The 21237-nt window shown below is 42.9% G+C and overlaps 1 protein-coding gene across 5 annotated transcripts in view; it reads left to right on the top strand.

The window, feature by feature from the left end:
* Positions 1 to 21237, top strand: part of Tbc1d1 (TBC1 domain family member 1) — a 221363-nt gene that overhangs the window by 65495 nt on the left and 134631 nt on the right. The window contains exon 1 of one of the 5 annotated variants that reach the window (XM_047566312.1): positions 19163 to 19338. The exons of the other annotated variants lie outside the window; for them this stretch is intronic. Within the exon in view, the coding sequence (XP_047422268.1) occupies positions 19309 to 19338 (30 nt within the window). The 5' untranslated portion in view covers positions 19163 to 19308. Of the gene's footprint in view, positions 1 to 19162; positions 19339 to 21237 lie in introns of those variants that run through there. 5 annotated transcript variants of the gene reach the window in all.

Here is a 21237-nt window from a genome sequence, read left to right as displayed (position 1 = left end):
TTTATTTGAAAAACTATGTAAAATAAACCAAATTAAAAACCATTTACAACCTGAAAAATTTAAGAAACTATAAAAAGTAAGTTTTTATAAAAAGTAAGTTTTATAAAAAGTAAGTCCTCTTGCTTCTGGAGCATATGCCTTCCCCAGTTTTTTTTTTTAAAGATAATACAGACAAACTGAGAGATTCCTATGTGCATACATATAGGAGTACCCCTTATCTGCAGTTTTGTTTGAAATTGCATTCCATTGTCAGTAGCATAATGAAATCTTGTGCCAGGAATGTGATTTCTTTTCCCAGCATATTCCTACTGTATATGCTACCTACTGGTCAGTAATCTAGTAGCCATTTGTTATCAGATGGACTGTCACAGCATCTCAGTGCTTATGTTCAAGCAACTTTTATTTTACTTAATAGTGGCCCCAAAGTGCAAGAGTAGTGATGGTGGTGATTCAGTAATTGAAAGGAGACCTTTGAAGTGATCTGAGTGAGACATGAGCTAAAGAGAAGCTGTTAAGTGCTTCCTTTAAGTGAAAAGGTGAAAGTGTAATAAGATATTTTGACACATAAATGTATGTGTGCATATATAGTATATAAAAATATAAAAATAAATTTTAAGGCCATATTGGCAGATGGAAAAAAAAAGATATTTTGAGAAAGAGACTATGTTCATGCACCTTTTATAATTGTTGTTATTATTGCTGTTATTAATTTCTTTTTTTTTTTTTTTTTTTTTTTTTTTTTGGGTGCTGGGGTTCGAACCCAGGGCCTTGTGCTTACAAGGCAAGCACTCTACCAACTGAGCTATCTCCCCAGTCCCTGTTATTAATTTCTTACTGACCTAATTTATAAACTAAGCTTTATCATAGGTACATATGTTTAGGGAAAATATGTAGCACATAGAGGGTTTGGTAATGATTCAAGGTTTCTGGCATCCACTGAGGGTCTTGGAATGTATCCTTCTTCAATACCGAGGAACAGTAGTACCCCCAACACTACAATTTGCAGATTTTATTTTACTCCCTTGCACAAAACACTGCCCTTTATTTGTCATGAGCACCTGTGTATCAAGAATGATCAATGCTAATAACAATGAGAGAGCTTAACCTCAAAATTTGGACTTTTCACTTTTCTGTTCATGTGTATAGGTAATAATCCACACAGTCTGCTTTCAGTGAACTTCTAATATACTATGCCACTTAAAATTTTGTTTTGTCAATGTTCATCTCTTTACTAGGATTTAAATTTCACGAGGGCAGGAGTTTTTGTTTGTATCTCCTCAGCCTACACAGTACTTGACCTCAAATAGATGCTCAATAAATATTTATGGATGAATTAACACATTTCCAGCAATTTTTCTTCATTTTTCTTTGCTTGAACACACTTAAGATTCCCAGGAGACTTTTCCCTATACCTCCATTCTGTGTCTTTTCCCCCCGAACCTCGTGTGGTATGCTAAGGAGTACCAGCAGATTTTAATATTAACTTAAGAAAAGAAGAATATAAACCAGGCATGGTGGCACACATCTGTAATCCCAATTGCTCTGAAGGCAAAGACAGGAGGATCACAAGTTTGAGGCCAATATGAGCAACTTGGCAAGACCCTGTCTCTAAATAAAAATAAATAAAAAGGTCTGGGGATATAGCTCAGTGGTATAGTGTTTGCCTGGAGTGCTTTAGGCCCTGGATTCAATCTCTAGTACAGGGTGGGTACAGTAAGGAATTTTCCCAGAGCAGCCACTTAATGCATGCCATATGAGGTATAAAGAATGATTGTTATCTGGATTGGAGTTATCTGCATCACTGCCTCCTTCCCCTTGCATGAAGGGTCAAACTGACTGTGTAAACAGTTAGGATCCTTTCCTGGGTTGGGAGGTTATAACCAGCTGATAAATTTGCATAAGTCTCATGCCCTCAGCAATACAATATAGCAAGCATGTCCTTTTCTCTCCAAAAGAAGAAACCAGGTGGATGCACACGATACACAATATCATACAATGCCTTTGTCCTTTACAATCACTAAGATAATAAGGAATGTTACCCATTTAGAGATGAAAATTTATCAGTAAAAGAGAATATATAATGAGGGGAGAGAGTGGAGATTCCAACATAAACTTTCTGACTCCAAATTCCAATTTCTTTTCAGCCTATACCATTTTTTCATAAAAGTTCAAAGTAGATTGTTTTTCCCTATTATTACCTCTTAAAAAGTTAATTTGTGCACTTGATGTACGTTTCCTGACAAACTACATTTCTCCCCTCCCTTCCTTCCAAAGGAAACTTCCATTTCTCCATTTATAAGGCATCTGATGATAGCTTTTCATGATGTTTTGTAGATGGTATATTTTATTTTAAAATGCCAGATGACATTATCAGCAGTCACTTGTGGAAACTTCTGGAAAACATGACTCCAGCTGTAGTTATATATATAGATATATTTTAAATATACATATCTTATGTCAATGGACCTTTTGTTTTATTTATTTATTTATACACAGTGCTGAGGATCGAACCCAGGGCTCACACATGCCAGGCAAGTGCTCTACCACTGAGCCACAACCGCAGCCCCTATAGTTCTATATTTTTAAACACTCCATATTTGTTGATCTCTACTTAGAGCAGGGAAACCTAGGTGGCCACAGTGTCTGGTTTTGCTGCCAGTTTCTGTGCCCCCCTTTCTCATGTACAGTTCCGCTGACCAAGTGTACTTTTAAGAACATATGCTGAGTAGTGACAACTTTTTCAGAGTTGGAATTGTCTAGGGAAAAAGCACTCTTCATGTTAAGTTTCTGTAAGAGCAACAATGCAGATTCATTCTCTGCGTGGCCATTTTCGTCTCAAACCAACAAACACCAGAAGCCTTAGCTTGGCAGTCAGGAACCTGGACCACAGCTGGTCTCAGGTGATGCTTCACACCCTTTCCTCCAACTCCAAGACGACGTACTCTACTCTCCAGCAAAATGGTACAGCATCGGGGCTGAGGATATAGAGTGCTTGCTTAGATGTGCAAGACCCTGGGCTCCATACCCATCACATAACAAAACAAAGCAAATGAATAGACCACCACCACCACCACCCCAATTAGAAAAGCAGCCCATCTCTCCCAGATCAAATGCCACCTCCTCCAGAGAGCTTTCCTGGATTGGATTTGCTTTTACACTTGTACTTCTTCAGTCTGTATCCTTTCCTTGGGACACATATGCTATGTCTTTTAATCTGTTCTCCCTAGATACAGAGAAACTTTCAAGGCTCTTCATAAAAACAAACAGGTCAAAACACTTTGAGGGTGGAGATGTAGCTCAGGGGTAGAGTGCTTGCCTAGCGTGTGTGAGGCCCTAGGTTTGATGCCCAGCACTGCAAAAACAAAACAAAGAAACACGCTTTGCAAGAAGACAAGTAGCAATCGTTCCTGCTGATGGTGTAACGAGGGGCATTGTGTTCTTTTTGTTGCTGTTTTTAATTTTCCTAGTACAGTGTTTGAAGAAAAACAGCTGAATTTGAACACCTGCAGACTGGCATGCACACTCTCCCCCAGCCCTTTCCCACTTCCTATTGCCTTCTCCTGCCAAGTCATATTTACATTCTCCGCCTGACCCCCGATGGCACTTGGGTTTACAGGCACCACGTAGCGATTAAATCAACCACAGATACACCAGGTCTATGTCATGGCTTTGTCACTCACAATCTAGCTGTCTTGGATTAAATGTAAGAGTTCTAATAATACCTTTGGCCCATTGCATTGAAGGTGGTAAGTTAGCCTTCAATACAGGTGTGTGTGTGTAATAATGATTATATGTGTGTGTGTATGTGTGTGTGTGTGTGTGTGTGTGTGTATTATATATATATATATTTTTTTTAATCCTGGGGATTGACTCTAGGGCCTAGTATATGCTAGGCAAATGCTCTAAAAATAGGTATATTTTTAAATGGTCATATATAAATAGGGACAGTTTTGCATATGGGCTCAAATATAGACACAAACATGGCTATGGGTTAAAAATTTCTGGAATGAGATAAAGAAAAGTATATTTATCACTGAATTGAAAGAGCTCTCTGAAAAATTTCCTTCAATTTCTATTTAGGCCTTAGACACAGAAGTGACTTTTTGCTGCTATAAATCAAGAGGTTGATCTAAGTTAGAGTAAGGGTGACAAATGTAAAATCGTTCCAACACTGCAGTACCCCGTGTCCATGGCAGGCGCCTCAAGTTCCGCAGACAGGGCCTCTTCCTTCTCCCTACCCCTGAGCTATTGTTCTCATGTGGTGTGTGCCCACCAAAACTCAGCTTACGGCTTCATCCCAAGGCAGCAGTTTGGGCAGGCGAGGCCTATTGGAAGGTGCTTGGGTCATGGGATGGAGCCCTCATGAACGGATTAATGTCTTTCCTGAGTGAGTGAATTCTCTTTCTAGGGAACTGGATTCACAATGGTAAGAACCAATTGTTGTAAAACAAGGCTGCCCCTTGTGTTTTGTCTCTTCCACTCACTCTTCCTCTTTCCCTTAAGTCCCTCCCTCCCTTACCAGATGTGGCTAGTCTGGGACTTCCCAGCCTCTAGAACTTCTATTCTTTATAAATTACTCATTCTCAGGATTCTGTTATGGCAATGGAAAGTGGACTAAGCCACACTGCATGATGGATCCCCATTACCAATGCATCAGAGTTGACTAAAGAGATAAGCCAGGGTGAAACATGTTGCCATCTTGAGATTAGAGGAACTTTGGGGACACTCTTAGTTAAAAAAAAAAAAAAAAAAAGGAAGACTCGAATTTGTTAAAGTTGAGTAAGAAGTGAAATCATATATGCAAAAGTACATTATAAATTGGGCATGGTGGTGCACACCTATAATCCCAGAAACCAGGAGGCTGAGGCAGGAGCATCACCAACTTGGCCAATTAGCAAGACTGTATCTTGAAATAAAAATTTGAGAAAGGTCTGAGGATGGGGCTCAGTGTGTAAGGTTCTGAGTTCAATCCCTAGTACCACAAAAGAAAAAAAAAATTAGAAAATACTATGAAGACAGCTGCATTTATTCGCTGGCTGCTCTTTACTTGACCTAAGAGCTCCTTCAACATTTCACAGCACCTATAAAACTGCCATCACTTCTATTTTATGGATGTGGAAATAGGGCTTAGATGCCAGGTGACTTTCCCAAATCTCATAGCCAACAGAAAGTTGTGCTGCTGAGATTCCCAGCTAGGTCTGTCTGACCTCAGGCCTGTGCTCTCTGCATGGGGTCATGTTGGCTCCCAAACCCTGTGCTAAGTAGTGAGTTAGTTATTACAACAATGGTTCCCACTATTATTAACAGTCTATTTAAATATAAGTAGGTCTTGTTCTCCCCTTATTCTCCCTCATCTGTTCCCTGCTTATACATTCCTTTATAGTGAGGCCCTACCTTTTTGGGATATGTGAACATGATTTATTCCCTCAGAAAAAACAGGAGACAGGAAATAGCAAAGGATAGAAGGGAAAAAGCCAGGATCAGGTCAAGAGCTTCCCACATCTTGCGTTCCCAGCCTAGAGAGAGCCAGATGGAAGCCTTAAGGAGGTTTTAGAAACCAGGGGAGATAATCAAGAGAAGGTTGAGAGTCAAGTGGCATGCTGAAGGCACAGGGAATATATTTGCAGCGAGGAACACACTACTAACACTCATTTTGGTCACATAATATTCATGAATTCTGGTTTTTATAACTTAAGCACATTTCTGTCCATGCCTTGAATTCTGTTCAAACTTTTGAAAGAGACACTAGTGTCTGGTGTCAGTCTGCGTCCCCTCTGAGGTTGAGGGGCTGTGTGGCTGAATTCCAAGGCTCGGTGAGTTTTCGTGATCAGAAACTGGCCTTCATCATGCATGTTAGTGGTTTTGCTTCTTCTACTGAAAGTGGGTATCGTTAGATCTCTAGACTTGTTATCCCACAAAACACCATCTGCATGTGACTATTTAAGGACCAGTAGAGGCAATGAGGGGGAAGGTTCCAGATTCCTTCTGAATCACAGGATGCCCAGAACTGGCCTCCAGAAAAGAGGCACATTTCATCCTTCGTCTGCCCTATTGCACCATATAGGAGAGAAAATTTTGTGATCCACTCTCCCTCTTAATTTTTCTTTTTGCCTCCATGATATTTAAAAATCAGAGAAAATTTCTTAAGTATAAAAGTTTAAGATAAACACTAAAATCTTTTAAAAGTGACTTGCTTATTGCCTGTGTTCACACAGGTGCAGGAGGAGTGTCTATTAGATGTGGGCATATGAAAGAGTGGGCAGTCAGGAAAGGCAGATTAAAGTAAGAAAATAGCATGCGGTGCCCATTTGAATTACAAAACTTCAGAGTTTGAGACCATCAGTGTTGGTGAGGGAACAGGAATGCAGTCACTCCCGGTCAGAATCTGAATCGATAAGGTCATTCTGCAGAGGAAGATGGCGATGGGAAGTAAGTCAAAGATGTGAGCATCTGTAATTCAGAGTCATGGACTGCGTGTCTGTGTCCCCCTAAATCTAAGTATTGAGACAATAATCCCCAATGAGTTGGTATTATTGGCCTTTGGGAGGTAATTAGGTCATGAGAGTGGAACCCTCTTGCTGGGATATGTGCCCTTATAAGAACACATATCATATCTCTTATGAGAGAGCTTGCTTCCTCTCCCTCTCCCTCTTCTCTCCACCACACAAGGATACAAGAAGGCAGCTCTGTGCCAACCAGGAAGCAGATCTCAGTGGACACTGGGTCTGCTGGCACCTTGATCTTGAATTTACCAAGCTCTAGAACTGTGAGAAATGTTTGTTGTTTAAGCCTCTAGTCTATGGAAATTTGATAAAACAGCCCAGACTAAGACACCCAGTAATTGGACAGATGCACAAGGAGACAACTATAGAGGTGCTGGTGTTAAGCCCCGCCCCCTAAAAATGTAAGTGTCCTTAGCCAGGCACTTTGGTGCATGCTGTAATCTCAGCGGCTCGGGAGGCTGAGACAGGAGGATCACAAGTTCAAAACCAGCCTCAACAACTTGGTGAGGCCCTAAGCAACTCAGCAAGACCCTGTCTCTATATAAAATACAGAAAAGGGCTGGGGATGTGGCTCAGTGGTTGAGCACCTCTGAGTTCAATCCCCAGTACAAAAAAAAAAAAAAAAAGATAGATAGATAGATATGTATTTGGACCACAGCAATGGGTGTCTGTCATATGTTATTTAATTTGGTGGAAAATATGTTACAATTTTTTAAAGACCTTAGAAAACAAGGATCCTATAATTAAAAGCCCAGCATCAGATTCTGGTCCTTTGTAGGTTAGGAATAATCTGTCTCCTCTTTCATCTCAAGTGGTTAATCTCTCTGTGGCCTTTGGGTGTGTGCATGTGCTCCCGGCCCTCTGGAAGGGCTGTGATGATGGGCAGGGCCTTCCCTGTTGCCTTCATAGCACTCCTTCTCCTCCTTCCTGCTCTTCTCACCCATTGTGCTGTTTCCTGTTTACTTGCTGTGTGGGCTTGCTGGACCATAACCTGATCCTCCGGGGGCAGGTGGCGTGTTTACTGTCGCATCCTCAGGGACAGTGTGCAATGATGTGCAGTTGAGTGACTGACGAATAACTGAAGTAGATCCTTCAGTGGTTTAAGTTCAGTGCTGTGCACACGGTGGGCAGGGGTTGGCTGTGTGAAATCCCCACTTGACGATTGGAATCATTTAGCAGCTGTGACCAACTCAGAGGAGCTGTGTGCCCCTTTCTTGGATTCTGCCAGCCTTCAGCCCCGGTCTCATAGTTGGAGAAGAGAGAGGTGATATGCTTTGTGTAAGATGATTTAAATCTCGTCTAGATTCATTGACATAACTAAATAATCAGGTTCCCATTAGGCTTGCACAGGGGCCAAACCTCATACAACCCCAGGTGGGCCCCCAGCCCACCCCAGGCCAGTTTTTCACAGGGAAAACCACTTCTCCTGCCTTTCCCAAATCCAGAAGCCCAGTCCTTGCTTTGCATTGGGTTCAGGTGTCAAGCTTAAAGCTCTCAGCAGGGCCTCCCTGGGCAGCTCATGACAGGCTTCATTTCCTTCTTACCAGCTTCTGGCCTGCCTGTCCCCCTGCCTCAAACCCAAAGAGGACTCACTTCCTTTCCCTCTTCCTTTCTTCCCCTTCTTTCTTTCTTCTCTCGTTCTTTCAGTTATTCATTAGGATCTGTTGCCATTTCAAGCCAACCTCCACTTATTCAGTCTATTACTATTATTGGCTCAGCCCTCCAGGCCCATGTGGGAGGCCAAACTCCTTCCCTGAAAAAGCTGCTTTGGTTGGAAGCTGGCAGAGCCTGGTGGATGTCTTGAGAACTTCTCTTGGCCATCTCAGATCCTTGAAATCTTAGAGCACAAAACCCTGTGTTCACAGTGGTTAGGATCTGCCTGGAGGGCCTCTGACCTGTGGTACATGGAGACGCTGCAGGGTGCAGAGCGAGCTGTGGCTCTACCCAGGCATGACCTGGAGTGAGTGAATTATCCTACTTTTCTGAACCCAGAAATCAAAACAGAATAAATAATACCTTGCAGCAGCATTTTGAGATAATAATCAGGATGATGAGGTAAATTGGTTAAGTTGGCAATGCCCGTGCCTGTATCCTGCTTTGGCCCTTTCCCAACTGGGTGCTCAGTTTTCCCATCCCAATAAGTCATCACACTCCCTACTTCCTGCATTCTAGATACTTAAACAATGCCTGGGGCACAGTGGATGCTGTCCAGGGGTTTTCTGGGTTTAGTTGTGTCTAACAGGTAGAAAGCTCATTATGTTCTATTTCTATTATTTCTCTAACCTCCTAGGATTGTGCAGATTAATGAGACGTGAAACTCCTGCCATGTGATAAGTGCTCAATGGGGATATTGCTTTCTTCTTGACCTTGACCTTGGAGAAGGGATATCTCAGAAAGGAGGCAGTTGACCCTTGCCACAGAGTTCATATTCATTCTTATAGGAGCTTTGGTGACCTTCCCACAATATGACCTTGATATGGATGAGCAAGTATATTTTGTTCCTTGACACTGAACTAAGGCTTCCAGACCCAAACCAAATACATCATGGGTATTTAATTTAGTATACATCTTGGCATTCAGAGGGAAGCTTGGAGGGGACCTGGGAGATCATAACTCTAAACCGCACAGTTTTTTTTTGGCAGTACTGGAGATTGAACTCAGTGGAACACTATCATGGAACTCTATATCCCCCGCCCTCACCTTACCTTTTTTTTTTTTTTTTGAGATAGGATATTGCTAAGTTACCAAGGCTGGCCTAGAACTTGTGATCCTCCTGCCTCAGCCTTCTAAGTCTGGGATTACAGGTCTACACCACCACACTGGGCAAATGTCCACAATTTATAAGGTGGAAGCAAGTCCAGAGATGCTATATGAACTACCTGAGGTCACATAGCTGATCACCAGTAGGTAGAAGCTCACACCTAGTGCTGCCTCACAGAGAGAAAGGCTCCAAAATCCAAGTGCAAATCAAACAATTTAGATAACTCTTAGCCCTCATCTGATAGTTGGATTTATCTTCACCTCACCCAGAGCATAACCCTGGTCATGTTTGGAAAATTCCAGGTGAGAAAAGCAAGGACTCAGACTTCCCCACTTAAAAGCGTTTGTGGAACTGGATGAGATTCCAACACAGATAGAAAAAGGAAGCCATTTCCTTCTTGGATTTTCTCAACCATTATGCTTGTCAAAGCCGGTAGATGTTGTCATCAGTTATATCCCTCTCTAGCTGTGGGGTGTAAAAATCAGGAAGCACATGATGGTTTATTTTATAGTGGATGCATTCCTTTGCTAAACGTTGAACCCAGAGACATTTTTTACCTGAAAGTTTTTCAGAGGGGCAGTTACTGAGGAATGTGGCACTTGGGCCTTGATTTCTGGAAAGTTTGCTCATTTAATACATCTGAAAATTATGCAGAGAATAAGCAGATTATTGGTAAAATCCAAGTGTACGTGGCTTGGAGCACTTTATTGGAATCTTTTGTTACAGCAAGGAAACAAATGCAAATTGTTCTATGCACCTGTGCAGAGCATGGAGGCTCTGTCGTGGATTCAGTAGCAAACGCAGAAGAGTCCAACCATTCTTCCTAGGTGCTGGCTGTGTAGTTCTGATCTTACACACGGAAACAGAAAAATTTAGTTGAAAAGAGTGGGGACTTTTACAAAGAGCTTTGACTGTGTTTAAAACTGGACAATTTTAAAGGAATTTTATTTAGGTAAATGGTAGTAGTTTTAGCAAAGAAATCATATTCAAAGGTAAATGCAACCATCTTATAAAATATATAGGAAATTATGACCTACTATGGAAGCAGAGGAAAAGAGGAAGTTTGGATGAGACTTTTATTCACTAATAGATTTGATCAGGAAATAGAAATGGGTACTTATCAATCTCATCTTTTTTTTTTTTTTTTTTTTTTTTTTGGGTGCTGGGGATCGAACCCAGGGCTTTGTGCTTACAAGGCAAGCACTCTACCGACTGAGCTATCTCCCCAGCCCCAGTCTCATCTTTTTAAGGAGGATAATAACTTTCAGTTTAGAAAGGAAGTTATATTGGGGGGTGTGAGATTAGTGCTATGTAAGCGGACATTTTTTAAATGTTTCCATTATAAATTTCAGTAATATGTGTGAGTTTAAAGCTGAGAGCCTATGTTTAGTTATAACACAGGGTGTGGATGTCAAAATCTTGACTAAATTTTTACTGTTTTCTTTTATGAGCTCATTACTGCTGGATTTTTCCATGAATTTGAAACATCTGTACAGTGCTTTGGAAAGATTATTTGTTTAAACTTTATAGACTGAGCTAAAAATAGATAAACGCTGTTTCTATTTCTGGAATGTCTTCTAAGCTAAAAAGTAAACACACTTACTATACATAATAAACAAAACATTGAGAACAGATGTTTAAATCACACAATATAATAATATAGCTGGTTTTGAAATTCTGGAAGCATTTTTAATGAATTGATTATTATTTTACTTGAAGGGATAAATTTGTGTCATGAAGTACATTTCTGTTTTGGCAATACTTTTGCATGCATGGAGGAAAAAGGCATCTCAAAACTGGTGTGAACTTTATTCTCCAGGAGTTCATTACTGTTTTGTCCTCTCTGGAGTGACCAATTCAATGACTCTCCTTCATTCTGCAGTCTTCCTAGTATTTCTTATTGGGCTGCAGCCAGCTTTTAATTTTGTAAGACTTTTGGATAAATTTAGGGAAGGTGTCTGGAGCCACTAAAAATGTTCTTATTAAATCTGCTTGCTGTTATTCTGGCTAACAAGCAGCTACAATTTAACACACAAAATAAAATATAAAATTAGAGACCTTAATTTAAATGTTACAAAGTACAGGTTGAACATCCCTAATTTGAAAATCCAAAATCTGAACTGCTTCAAAATGGGAAAACTTTTCAGTACCAGCATGACTCCACAGGTGGAAAATTCCACACCTGACCCATGTGACCAGTCACAGTCGAAATGCAGGTGCTCTGAAAGTATTGTATAAGATTATCTTTAGGCCATATACGTAAGGTACATATGAAACATAAGTGAATTTCATGTTCAGACTTGGATCCCATCCCTAAAATTTCTCATTAAATCTGAAATCCAAAATTCTTCTGGTCTCAAGCATTTTGGATAAAGAATACTCAACCTGTGCAATGTTCTTTAGGTAATTCCCTGAACTTACAGCTTGCCCCCAAATAAGTTCTCACCAAATTTGTCCTTCGATCCCCCACCCCCCACTTTCTCTCTTCTTTATTTATTGAGCAATGTCTGCTTGGAAGTTGATTTCAAGTACTCAATTCAGGTCACTGGAAGATTCCATTTTAACTGTGGCATGACTTAAAAAGTGAGTTTGGGTGTGTTCTTGAGAGAAAGCCAGGGGTATGGACAGGAAGGGCTGAGGAGGGGGACAGGAGAAAATGAGGATCAGAGTCTGAGGAAGCACGGTCCAAGACCTTGGGAGGAATTTCTGAGTTGCCAGAGTGAGGGCTAGTGATGCTAACGCACACCAGGTCTCTGCTCAGCTAGAATGATAGGAATTTGCCAGAGAAACTTGGGTGATTCACGGTTTGGCTTATGGAGTGAAAGTAGCAAACAGAACGATCTTGTTGCTAGACATAGCAACTCATAAAAAGGGAGAGGAAAACATCCAGATATGTCCCGGAGGCCTCCCTATCCTGGAGTTAGTTCTGTCTAACACTTTGATCTTGTTTCTCTTGTCATATTTTGAGTGTTTGTGAAGGCGGCTCTGGACTTGAGGCCCCTGGACTATCATTTCTGTTCTGCTTATCATACCCATCATTACTCCAATAGCAACTGCTGTTACCTCCACCTCCACGGTCACTAAAGCTCATGTTTGCTGAGTACCTAGTAAGTGCCAGCATTCGGGTCAGCGCTTTATGTGTAACATCTCCTTTATTCCATTATGATAAAGACTCAGGGAATTAACGTGCCCAAAGCTGTTCAGCTATTATCACATAGAGGGATTTTTGAAATTGAGATATGAATCACATAACACAAAATTGAGGTTTATAGTATGTTCACTAAGTTATGCAACCAGCACCACTATCTAATTCCAAAACATTTTCATCACCGCAAAAAGAAACCAGGTACGCATTTGCAGTCTCTCTTCATTTTCTCCCCACTCCAGTCCTAGGCAACCATTAATCTGCTTTCTGTCTCTATAGATTTGCCTACTCTAGATATTTTGTATAAATGGAATGTTGCAACATATAGTCTTTTGTGACTAGCTTATTTCAAGTAACAGTGTATTCTAGGTTCATCTATGTTGTGGCATGTATCAGTACTTTATTTATATTTTAAAAATTATTATTTATTTTTACGTGGTGCTAAGGGTGGAACCCATTGCCTCACACATGCTAGGCAAGCACTCTGCCACTGAGCTATAGCCTCAACCCTCATTTATTTTTATAGTTAAATAGTATTCCATTGTTTGCACCTACCCCATATTATTTATCCATTCATCATTTGAAGGACTTTGGATTGTTTCTACTTTATGGTTGTTATTGATCATGCTTCTGTGAACATTCATGCCAAGTTTTTTTGTTTTTGTGTTTATTTTTTTGGTACTGGGGTACTGTGCTTTACCTCTGAGCTACATCCCCAGACCTTTTTTTTTTTTTTAATTTTGAGACAGGGTCTTGCTAAGTTGCTTAGGGTCTCACTAAGTTCACTAAGTTGATAAGGCTGGTCTCAAACTTTGCAACCTCCTGTCTCAACCTCCCAAGTTGCCTAAATTACAGGCATGCAACACTGCCTGGCTTATACACAGGTTTCTGCATGGGTATGTTTTCAGTTCACACAGAGGGATTTTCAGTATTGGGTTTTCTATACTTGATATTATCTTTAGCAAAACAACCAAAACCCAAAAACAGAAACTTGTTCTTCTAGAAACAAACTTTTATGCTTATAAGTGATGACTACATACCACCCAACTACCGAACTATCACTTATCTCACCGTGTAAACTGAGTATCGTGCTACATTCTCCTATGCAGACCTAGTTTCCAGAGATGAACAGGAGTACGCCAAGTCTGCATGTTTTCTGCTTTCTTCCTCGACAGGCTACTCCCTCACCACCACCTGGTGAAGGCCTGGCTTCTTCCAGCCAGGAACCCCATTCTTCCTTTGTAATCTGAATTTATGTTGCCTTCTCTGAAGGCACCTTGAAGCCTCACCTTGGTCTTTCCAGGGGCATTTTTCACTTTTCTCTGCCTGAGCTTCCTACTACCATTATGTTCCTTGAGGGCAGGATTGATTGATTGATTGATTGATCGGTACCAGGAATTGAACCCAGGGGTGCTTAATCACTGATTCACATCCCCAGCCCTTTTAAATATTTTATTTAGAGACAGGGTCACTGAGTTGCTTAGGCCTTTTTGAGACTGACTTTGAACTTGTGATCCTCCTGCCTCAGCCTCTGGAGCCGCTGGGATTACAGACATGCCTCACCGAGATGGCGAAGGCAGGATTCAGGTCTGTCTGCCTCACCTCTACTAGTATTCCCTGCAGGGACTAGGTGGCTTTCACAGTAGGTGCTAATGAATATTCATATTTGTAAACTGAGTAAATTCCTGGTCAGTTGCCAAGTGGTTCCGATTCACTTGGAACTCAGTTGAATTTCCTCCTTGAGTTATATTACAATGGGTCTATTTTTACTTAGATCTTGTGATGGGGAGGAAGGGGTTGGCCTGGTGAGGTCATGCATTTGTATGTTGTGCCACCTCTCTGACCTCCACTTCTGAGTTGGTGGAGGGTAGCCTGTCTGCCATCGCCTTAGTTCTCAGGTCATTTTGCTCTCCTTGCTTCTAAGTCCTCCTAAAAAGAGGAATTTGGACAGGAGAGCTGTGCAGGAGAGAGTGGATTGATTCGGGGGATAGAGTTAGACAGTATGATGCAACCTTCCAGTCCTGCACCTGCCCCACTGCCACACCTTTTAAAATCTGCCCTTAATGTCTTAGGAAAACTGAGGTGGTGAGACATTCAAGCATCCTTTTAAAGTCACTCAGAGGTTAGCAATCCTGGATTTTCTGTAAGGCCACTGTTACGTTTAGAGCTCTGCAGTTCCGTTTAAATAGCCTGTTGCTCTCCACAGGGCAATCATATATACATATTTTAAAATAAAGAATCTAAAACTATGGAAGTGATTCTTCATAGACTGATACACAGAATAATTTATTAGAATATATGTAAATATATATGATATAAATGAATATAATATGTTATATGTCATATGTCTGATCCAAATTTTAAGGAGACCCAGACGTCAACCCCAATAATGACCTCTCTGGCTGAATTTAGTTGATTGACACATTTTGCTTGGCTGGGCAGGGTGTATTAATGATTGAATGTACATTCTCCAACGTGCCACTGTTCTTTCATTCTTTATTGCCTCACATTTGGCCCTCTCTCACATATTTGTGTGACCTGCCTGCCCTTTGAGGTCTCTGAGAATTTGACCTTGTCCCAAAGCAGCCAGATCATCTGCTGTATCTTTGAGCAATGATTATTCTGTTTGTAGAAATTCCCAGTTTTAGCCGCACTGCCTAAAAATCCCTTGGGAGCTGTTAAAAATTTCTGCTGCCTGGTATATACAAAGTCCTTTCATGGGGGAATACACAGTTTCTAGGGGGCGGGGAAGGATACATTTTTCAGATGGTAGGGCAAGTGCTTTTAAGGAAAATTGTTTTATTTAGATGTCATATCAGTTAGATTATCTGATGTGAACAGTTGCCCCATAATGAAATTCCAGATTGTAACAGAATTTCTTTGTGAGATGTGACCGACAAGGTATATGTTGGCGGTAAATGAAAATAGGAACTTACATGTAGATTTCTCAAAATACTTGGTGTTAAAGTTCCACAAATTACTGTCAAGTCACCCAATGGAAAGACTCCTACCTTCCCAAGAAAGGAATGTTTCTGCCCACTTCTGGATTGGGACAGGAGACCTGGATCTGAGGAAGACCTCTGTGAACCTAAAAGATACATATGCAAACTTCATACAAGTTCAAACCAGGTCAAGCCTCTACCCTGAAGGAGTACTTATGGGGGACTGGATTCAGTTTTCTTTTTCAGTACTGGGCATTGAACCCAGGAGCTCATGCATGCTAGGCAAACACTCTGTCACTGAACTACCTGCCCAGCTCTGGTTCTAGAATTAAACAATGCAAGCTTCATGTCTCTATTTCACCTGTATGCACACATTCCCATTGTAACTGTTACATTCAGAATTTGATCAGACTTTATTATTTTTTTTGCAAGAAATGTAGTTTTTCATTCTCCTAAATTTAGTGTAATCTCTCTTTTGTGCCTTCCCTCCCTGTTATGGCAGAAAACTTAACTCAATAAATTCCAGGTACTTCAAACTTCTGTAGCCAATTCTGGGGACTTCTTACTCTCTCCCCAGAGTTGTCTAGGGTCTGGGCATTTTTGGAGAGCTCAGGGGGGGCTGGTTTAATGGCATATGATAATGTTTGTCATGGGTTCAGCTTGTGAAGACTGGTTCTTGCTGCCCAGTCCATTCATGTCCAGACTCTCCAGGTCTCTCTCTAGCTTAGCTGGTTCATACATCCCAAGGGGTTGTTGGTCAATAATCTATTAGTATTATTTTTTAAGACTAATGTCAATAAATCCCACATATTAGTGTTTTTTCAAACTCTAATGTGCAACTAGTCCTCAGGTTTGTCTAGGAAAAAACAAACTGCCTGTCTTTCCTCTGCTTTCACACCACAATCAACACAGGAGACTGACATGGCCTCAAAAGGTGTGGGACCTTTTCCCCACCAGCAAGCAAGCAGTCATTTCTGCAGCAATGGACCCCAGCTGGGTGTCATCTATTCCAATTCAGTTCTTACACTATCCACCTGAAGAAAAGTGTCAGATCCCACAGGTTGGGGATTCTGTCCCAAAGGCTGCCCCCCATACCACATTAGATGCCCATTTTGAAGTCTCAGGTTATTTTCCCCTGTGCTTCTGGCTCATCTGCTATAACTCAGGGTTCCCACAACTCCCTCCTCAGGTTTAATTTGCTTTTGTGACTCACAGAACTTTGGGAAACACATTTACTGGTTTATTATGAAAGATATGACAAAGGATACAGATGAAGGGATGCACAGGGTGAGGTGCGGAAGGAGAATGGAGCTCCCATGCCCTTGCAGGGTGTGCCACCTCCAGAAACCTGCATAGGTACTGCTATCCAGAAGCTCCCTGGACACTGTCATTTTGGGTTTTTGTGAAGGCTGTATTGCATAGGCACGACTGCCAATAGATCTGGGGCCAGGGACATGAGGAACCCAGCAAAGCCTGTCAGTTTCAGTATTATTCTTGGCCTCTTTGTGCCCCATTCTTTCCTTCAGGGTATGGGGGCAGGCCCTCTCTGGAATGAGGAGGATCTTATGACCTGCTACTGGGCAAAGGGTTGGCCATTGAGATAATGGCCAAGGAGGAAGATTAGCATTTTTATGGTTATAACCTGCTTTGGGGAAAACAAATTCTAGTTTCATTTCCTTCCTTGTTTGGCTTCCTCCCGCCCTCCCTCCCTCTTTCTGTCTTTCCTTCCTTCCTCCTTCCTCCTTCCTTCTTTCCTGAACTGAACCAGAGCCTCACACATGCTAGACAAGACTGTATCACCTGCATACATACCCAGTCCCTACATGCCCCACCCCTCTTTTTTTGGTATTGGGGATTGAACCAGTGCTTTACCACTGAGCCACATCCCTAGATCTTTTAAATTTTATTTTGAGAGAGGGCCTTGCTAATTACTCAGGCTGGTCTCAAATTATGATCCTCCTGCTTCAACCTCCTAAGTTGCTGGGATTACAAGCATGACCCACCATGCCCTGTGAGAAATTCTAGTTTCTATGGCCAACTTTGGGGAGGGAGTTATGGACAAAAACCAAAAAAGTGTATCATAATGTCATAACAGGAATCATGTAAAGATGAAAAGTCCTGAATCAGAAGGTCTGAATTAGGGCAGGGGCTTGAGACTCAGCATTTCCATCAAATTACCAGCTGATGTGGCAGCTGTTGGTCCATGGGCCACACCTTGAGTAGTAAGGTGGTAGAGGCCAGAAGCATTCTCACTTTAATGATGCTCTTAGCCTTCATGTCTTCTGTTTGCTTGAGAAAGTGATGTGGTAATAGGAGATCTGCCTAAATGACTTCAAACTCTCCCCTTCTCCACCTCTTAGTGATCTTTAGGGAGTATTGCTGCTTAAAAGAATGCACTGCCCTTCCTTAAGATGCTCCTAAGGCCCCTGTCAGTTACTCAGAGCCTTTGTTGGGATATCACTTTGGACTTTCCCCATGACTCTTACCCCCATGATCCTCCCCTTTTGATATTCATGCCCTTGGGTAATCTCCCCAATGTGGAACAGACTTATTTGTGCTTCCAGGGAATAGAACACAGCACAAGTGCTGGGATGTCACTTTTGAATAATTTATAAAATGACTGACTTCTTTTTTGGACATGTGCTCTCTTTTGAGCACTTGTGCTGGGGGATGCAAGCTAAATAGCCTTTGGTGGGGACCACAAAATGCTGAGACCCTGGGTCTAACCACCCCTGGGGACCTAAATCCTATCACCAGGTGAACTGGCTTGGGATTTTTTCCTTTAGTCCCACCCATCCTGAGAGGACTGCAGCCACAGCTAACAGCTTGACTGACACAGGCATCCAGCCAAGATGCCACCAGATTTCTGACCCACAGAAATTATTATAATACGGGTTTCGGTTTGGGGGTAACACACTTGTTAAACTCAGAAGCCATTTATTTAGGGAACATTAAAATCTTACTGATCCATCGTGAGGATAAAGCACACAATATAACAATAGGAGAAGAGAAGAAGAAAGCTTGGGTTCCTTGGCCAGAGGGCCTGAAAAGGAGCTCAGGGAGTAGCTCAGCCTGACGCATGCATCACTCATCAGCTCATAGACCTTTGGACTTTCTTTTTTTTTTTTTTTCTTCCTCAGCGTGGGACTCAGGAGTGTCTGGGTTTGAAACTCGGCTCAACCTTTGTAGCCATAAACTGACCACCTCGTCTCATCATCTAGCCTTGGGGGAGAAGAAAACTGATGCAACTTAGTTTTCTCAGGTTGCTGCAACCTCTGGCTTGGCAGGAGCTGAAGGCTCTGCCTCTGCCCCATTTCAAGTCTCAGTAGCAGTTTTACGACTCCAAGAAAACCACCTCTGATTACATAAAGGTATTAGGCGCTGGGGAAACACTGGCGCTTTTGTTACCAGCAATCCCGAGCGCTCAGAAAGAAACGCTTTGGGGGTAGGGGGAACCCCTGGAAAGTTGGGCGGGCTTTGCGTTCGCTCCTAATTCTTGAGTTTTTAAAAATCAAACCCCAGAGAGAAAGGAATTTCAGATTTCTGAAAGTTGTACGAAGCCGCCCAGAGTCTTGGCAACCCGCACCTCCAAACACCGGGGTTTCGACACAGCCGGGGCAGCCAGGAGGAGCTCGACCCTCGCGCTTCCCAACTTCCCGCCGCGAGCCGGGCTGGGTGGGCGGGGTGAGGGCGGGGTCGGCGCGCTCCCTCCCGCCCCCTCCCCAGGCGCCCCCTCCCCCGCGCTGTCCCCTCCCACTTCCCTTTCTCGGCCCGGCGGGCGCGACCTCACGGGCAGTGACGAGCGGGGAGGAGCCCGCCACCCTCGCCGCCGCCTCTGAGGGGAGGATGCCCGGGCCCCGGCGCGCCCCGAGCCCGCCCCCGGCTGCCCGCGGGCCCACGGGCCGGCCGCGGGAGTAAGCGGGAGCCGGCGGGCGAGGAGCCGCCGCCCGGCCCGCGATGTCACCATTGTTCAGCTGGGTGGCCAAGGTAGGCGGCGTCGGGGCAGCGGCGGGCCGGCGCCCGTTACCGGAGCGGACCGCCCTGCGGCGCCCGCGTCCCGGCCGGCCTGGTCGGGCGGGGGCTCGGCGCGGCCGCCGGCGGCGGGGGGCGCTGCGCAGCTCGTTTCCCCGCACTTTCATTCATTAGTCTGGGTCTCCGCGGGGCGCGCGGGCCAGGTGGCGTAGCGCCCATTTCCCAGGTGCGGCGTGCGAGGCAGGACGCCGGGGGCCCGACGCCGCCGCCCTCCGCGCGGGGCTGTGCGCGGCCGGCCGCGGGGAGGTCGGCTGCCTGCAGGCTGAGCCCGGAGCGCCCGGCGGCCTCCGCCTTCGGGGTTCAGCCCGCGGTCCGGGGCAAGTGCTGCGGGCTGAGTTTGAAGCGTAGCTTTTTGCTTTCTGTTCTGTAATTTTATTTCTAGAACATTAGTGCTTTCAGAACCCCCGAGGGTTACAAACGGGCAAATTCCGCCCCTGCTGGAATAAAGGCGCTGGCGTAGACTTCTAGGGCTCCCACCAGCTGGGGAGAACACAGAAGTTTTGTTATCCGCTCCTGTAACACCAGGTGTTTGAGTGTTTTGATTTCTAATCCCTGGCAGCCTTTTGAGACCTGCTGGTCAGTCGGGCGCCCTCCTCCCACCCCGGGACCCCCTGAGCTGGCCCCTCGGCTTCTCTTGCCTTCTGTGTGTGGCAGGTGAGGAACAAGCTCATATTGAGAGAACCCGTTAGCCATGCTCTGACCTTAGCAAATAATAATTAGGTGGTTATAGCGCTAGTTATGATGTGAGACTTTTACGGTGTTATTTTCTAATTACATTTTTATGAATACCTGTTTGTGAGCAGATGTGGCTTCTCCTATTATTTTTAGTGATAAGAAAATGGAGACAGAAATTAGATAACACTAGGTATTAGGCACCGTGTAGTGACATACCATCTCTGAATCCTCACTAGAAACAGCTGGTAGTGAGATGAGATAACTTTGAAAAAAGTTTGGAGCCACTATAATTTTGTACTGAAGAATAAATTGATAATACCCACATTTTCTTATGTGAAGATTAACCTTTAATAAATAATGCTAAATTTTGAAAATGGTGTGTAGTATAAAATGTAATTCAGATTGTGATTGTATTTTACTTATACCTTCTTGAGGATTTGGGTCTTTTATATTGTGTTGCTGTACATTGTTGAACTGTAAGTCCAAAGGGGGAGAAAATTGAAACTGAGTTCTGGAGCTGGGGTTGTGGGTCAGTGGTAGAGCGCTTGCCTGGCATGTGTGACGCCCTGGGTTTGGTCCTCAGCACCGCATATTTATATAAATACATAAATAATAAAGGACCATGGACAACTAACAAAAATACTTAAAAAAACCCTGAGTTGTTTTAATTAAAAATCAGTAAGGAGTAAGTTTTAAAGAACTTGTTGCTAGTCCTGTTTTTAAGTTTTATTTACTTTTCCATAGCATAATTAATAAGCTGCTGTGCATGATAGGAGTGAGATGGACCTCTGTTTACTTCACTGCAGAGGGACAGTGAAAATACCAACCAAAGCCATATTTTTAAAAACATCAAGACCTTAAGATTCTTATCCTCCTCCAACTGGCAGTGCTTTTGAAGAGTTCATGTGAATGAATTGTATGCTGACAGCTGATTTGGATTCCGAATCAGCTTATTCCAAAGTTGTTATTTAAATGACAGAACAACAGCAGAAAGAACCTATTAAATGTTTTTGGAGCAAATTTACCTGTAACTGTCACATAATTTTTTAAAATGGATTTATTTTATAATTTCCTCTAGCTTGTGCAGTTTATTACAAATTATAACTTTTTTAAGACAATGTTCTGTGAGAAATTTAGAAAGTAAAATTATTCTTCGAAAGTTCATTTCTTGAGATTATT

Source organism: Sciurus carolinensis, chromosome 10, assembly GCF_902686445.1.
Source record: "Sciurus carolinensis chromosome 10, mSciCar1.2, whole genome shotgun sequence".
Classification (NCBI taxonomy): Eukaryota; Metazoa; Chordata; class Mammalia; order Rodentia; family Sciuridae; genus Sciurus; species Sciurus carolinensis.
This window is presented reverse-complemented; position numbering and strand designations above follow the sequence as displayed.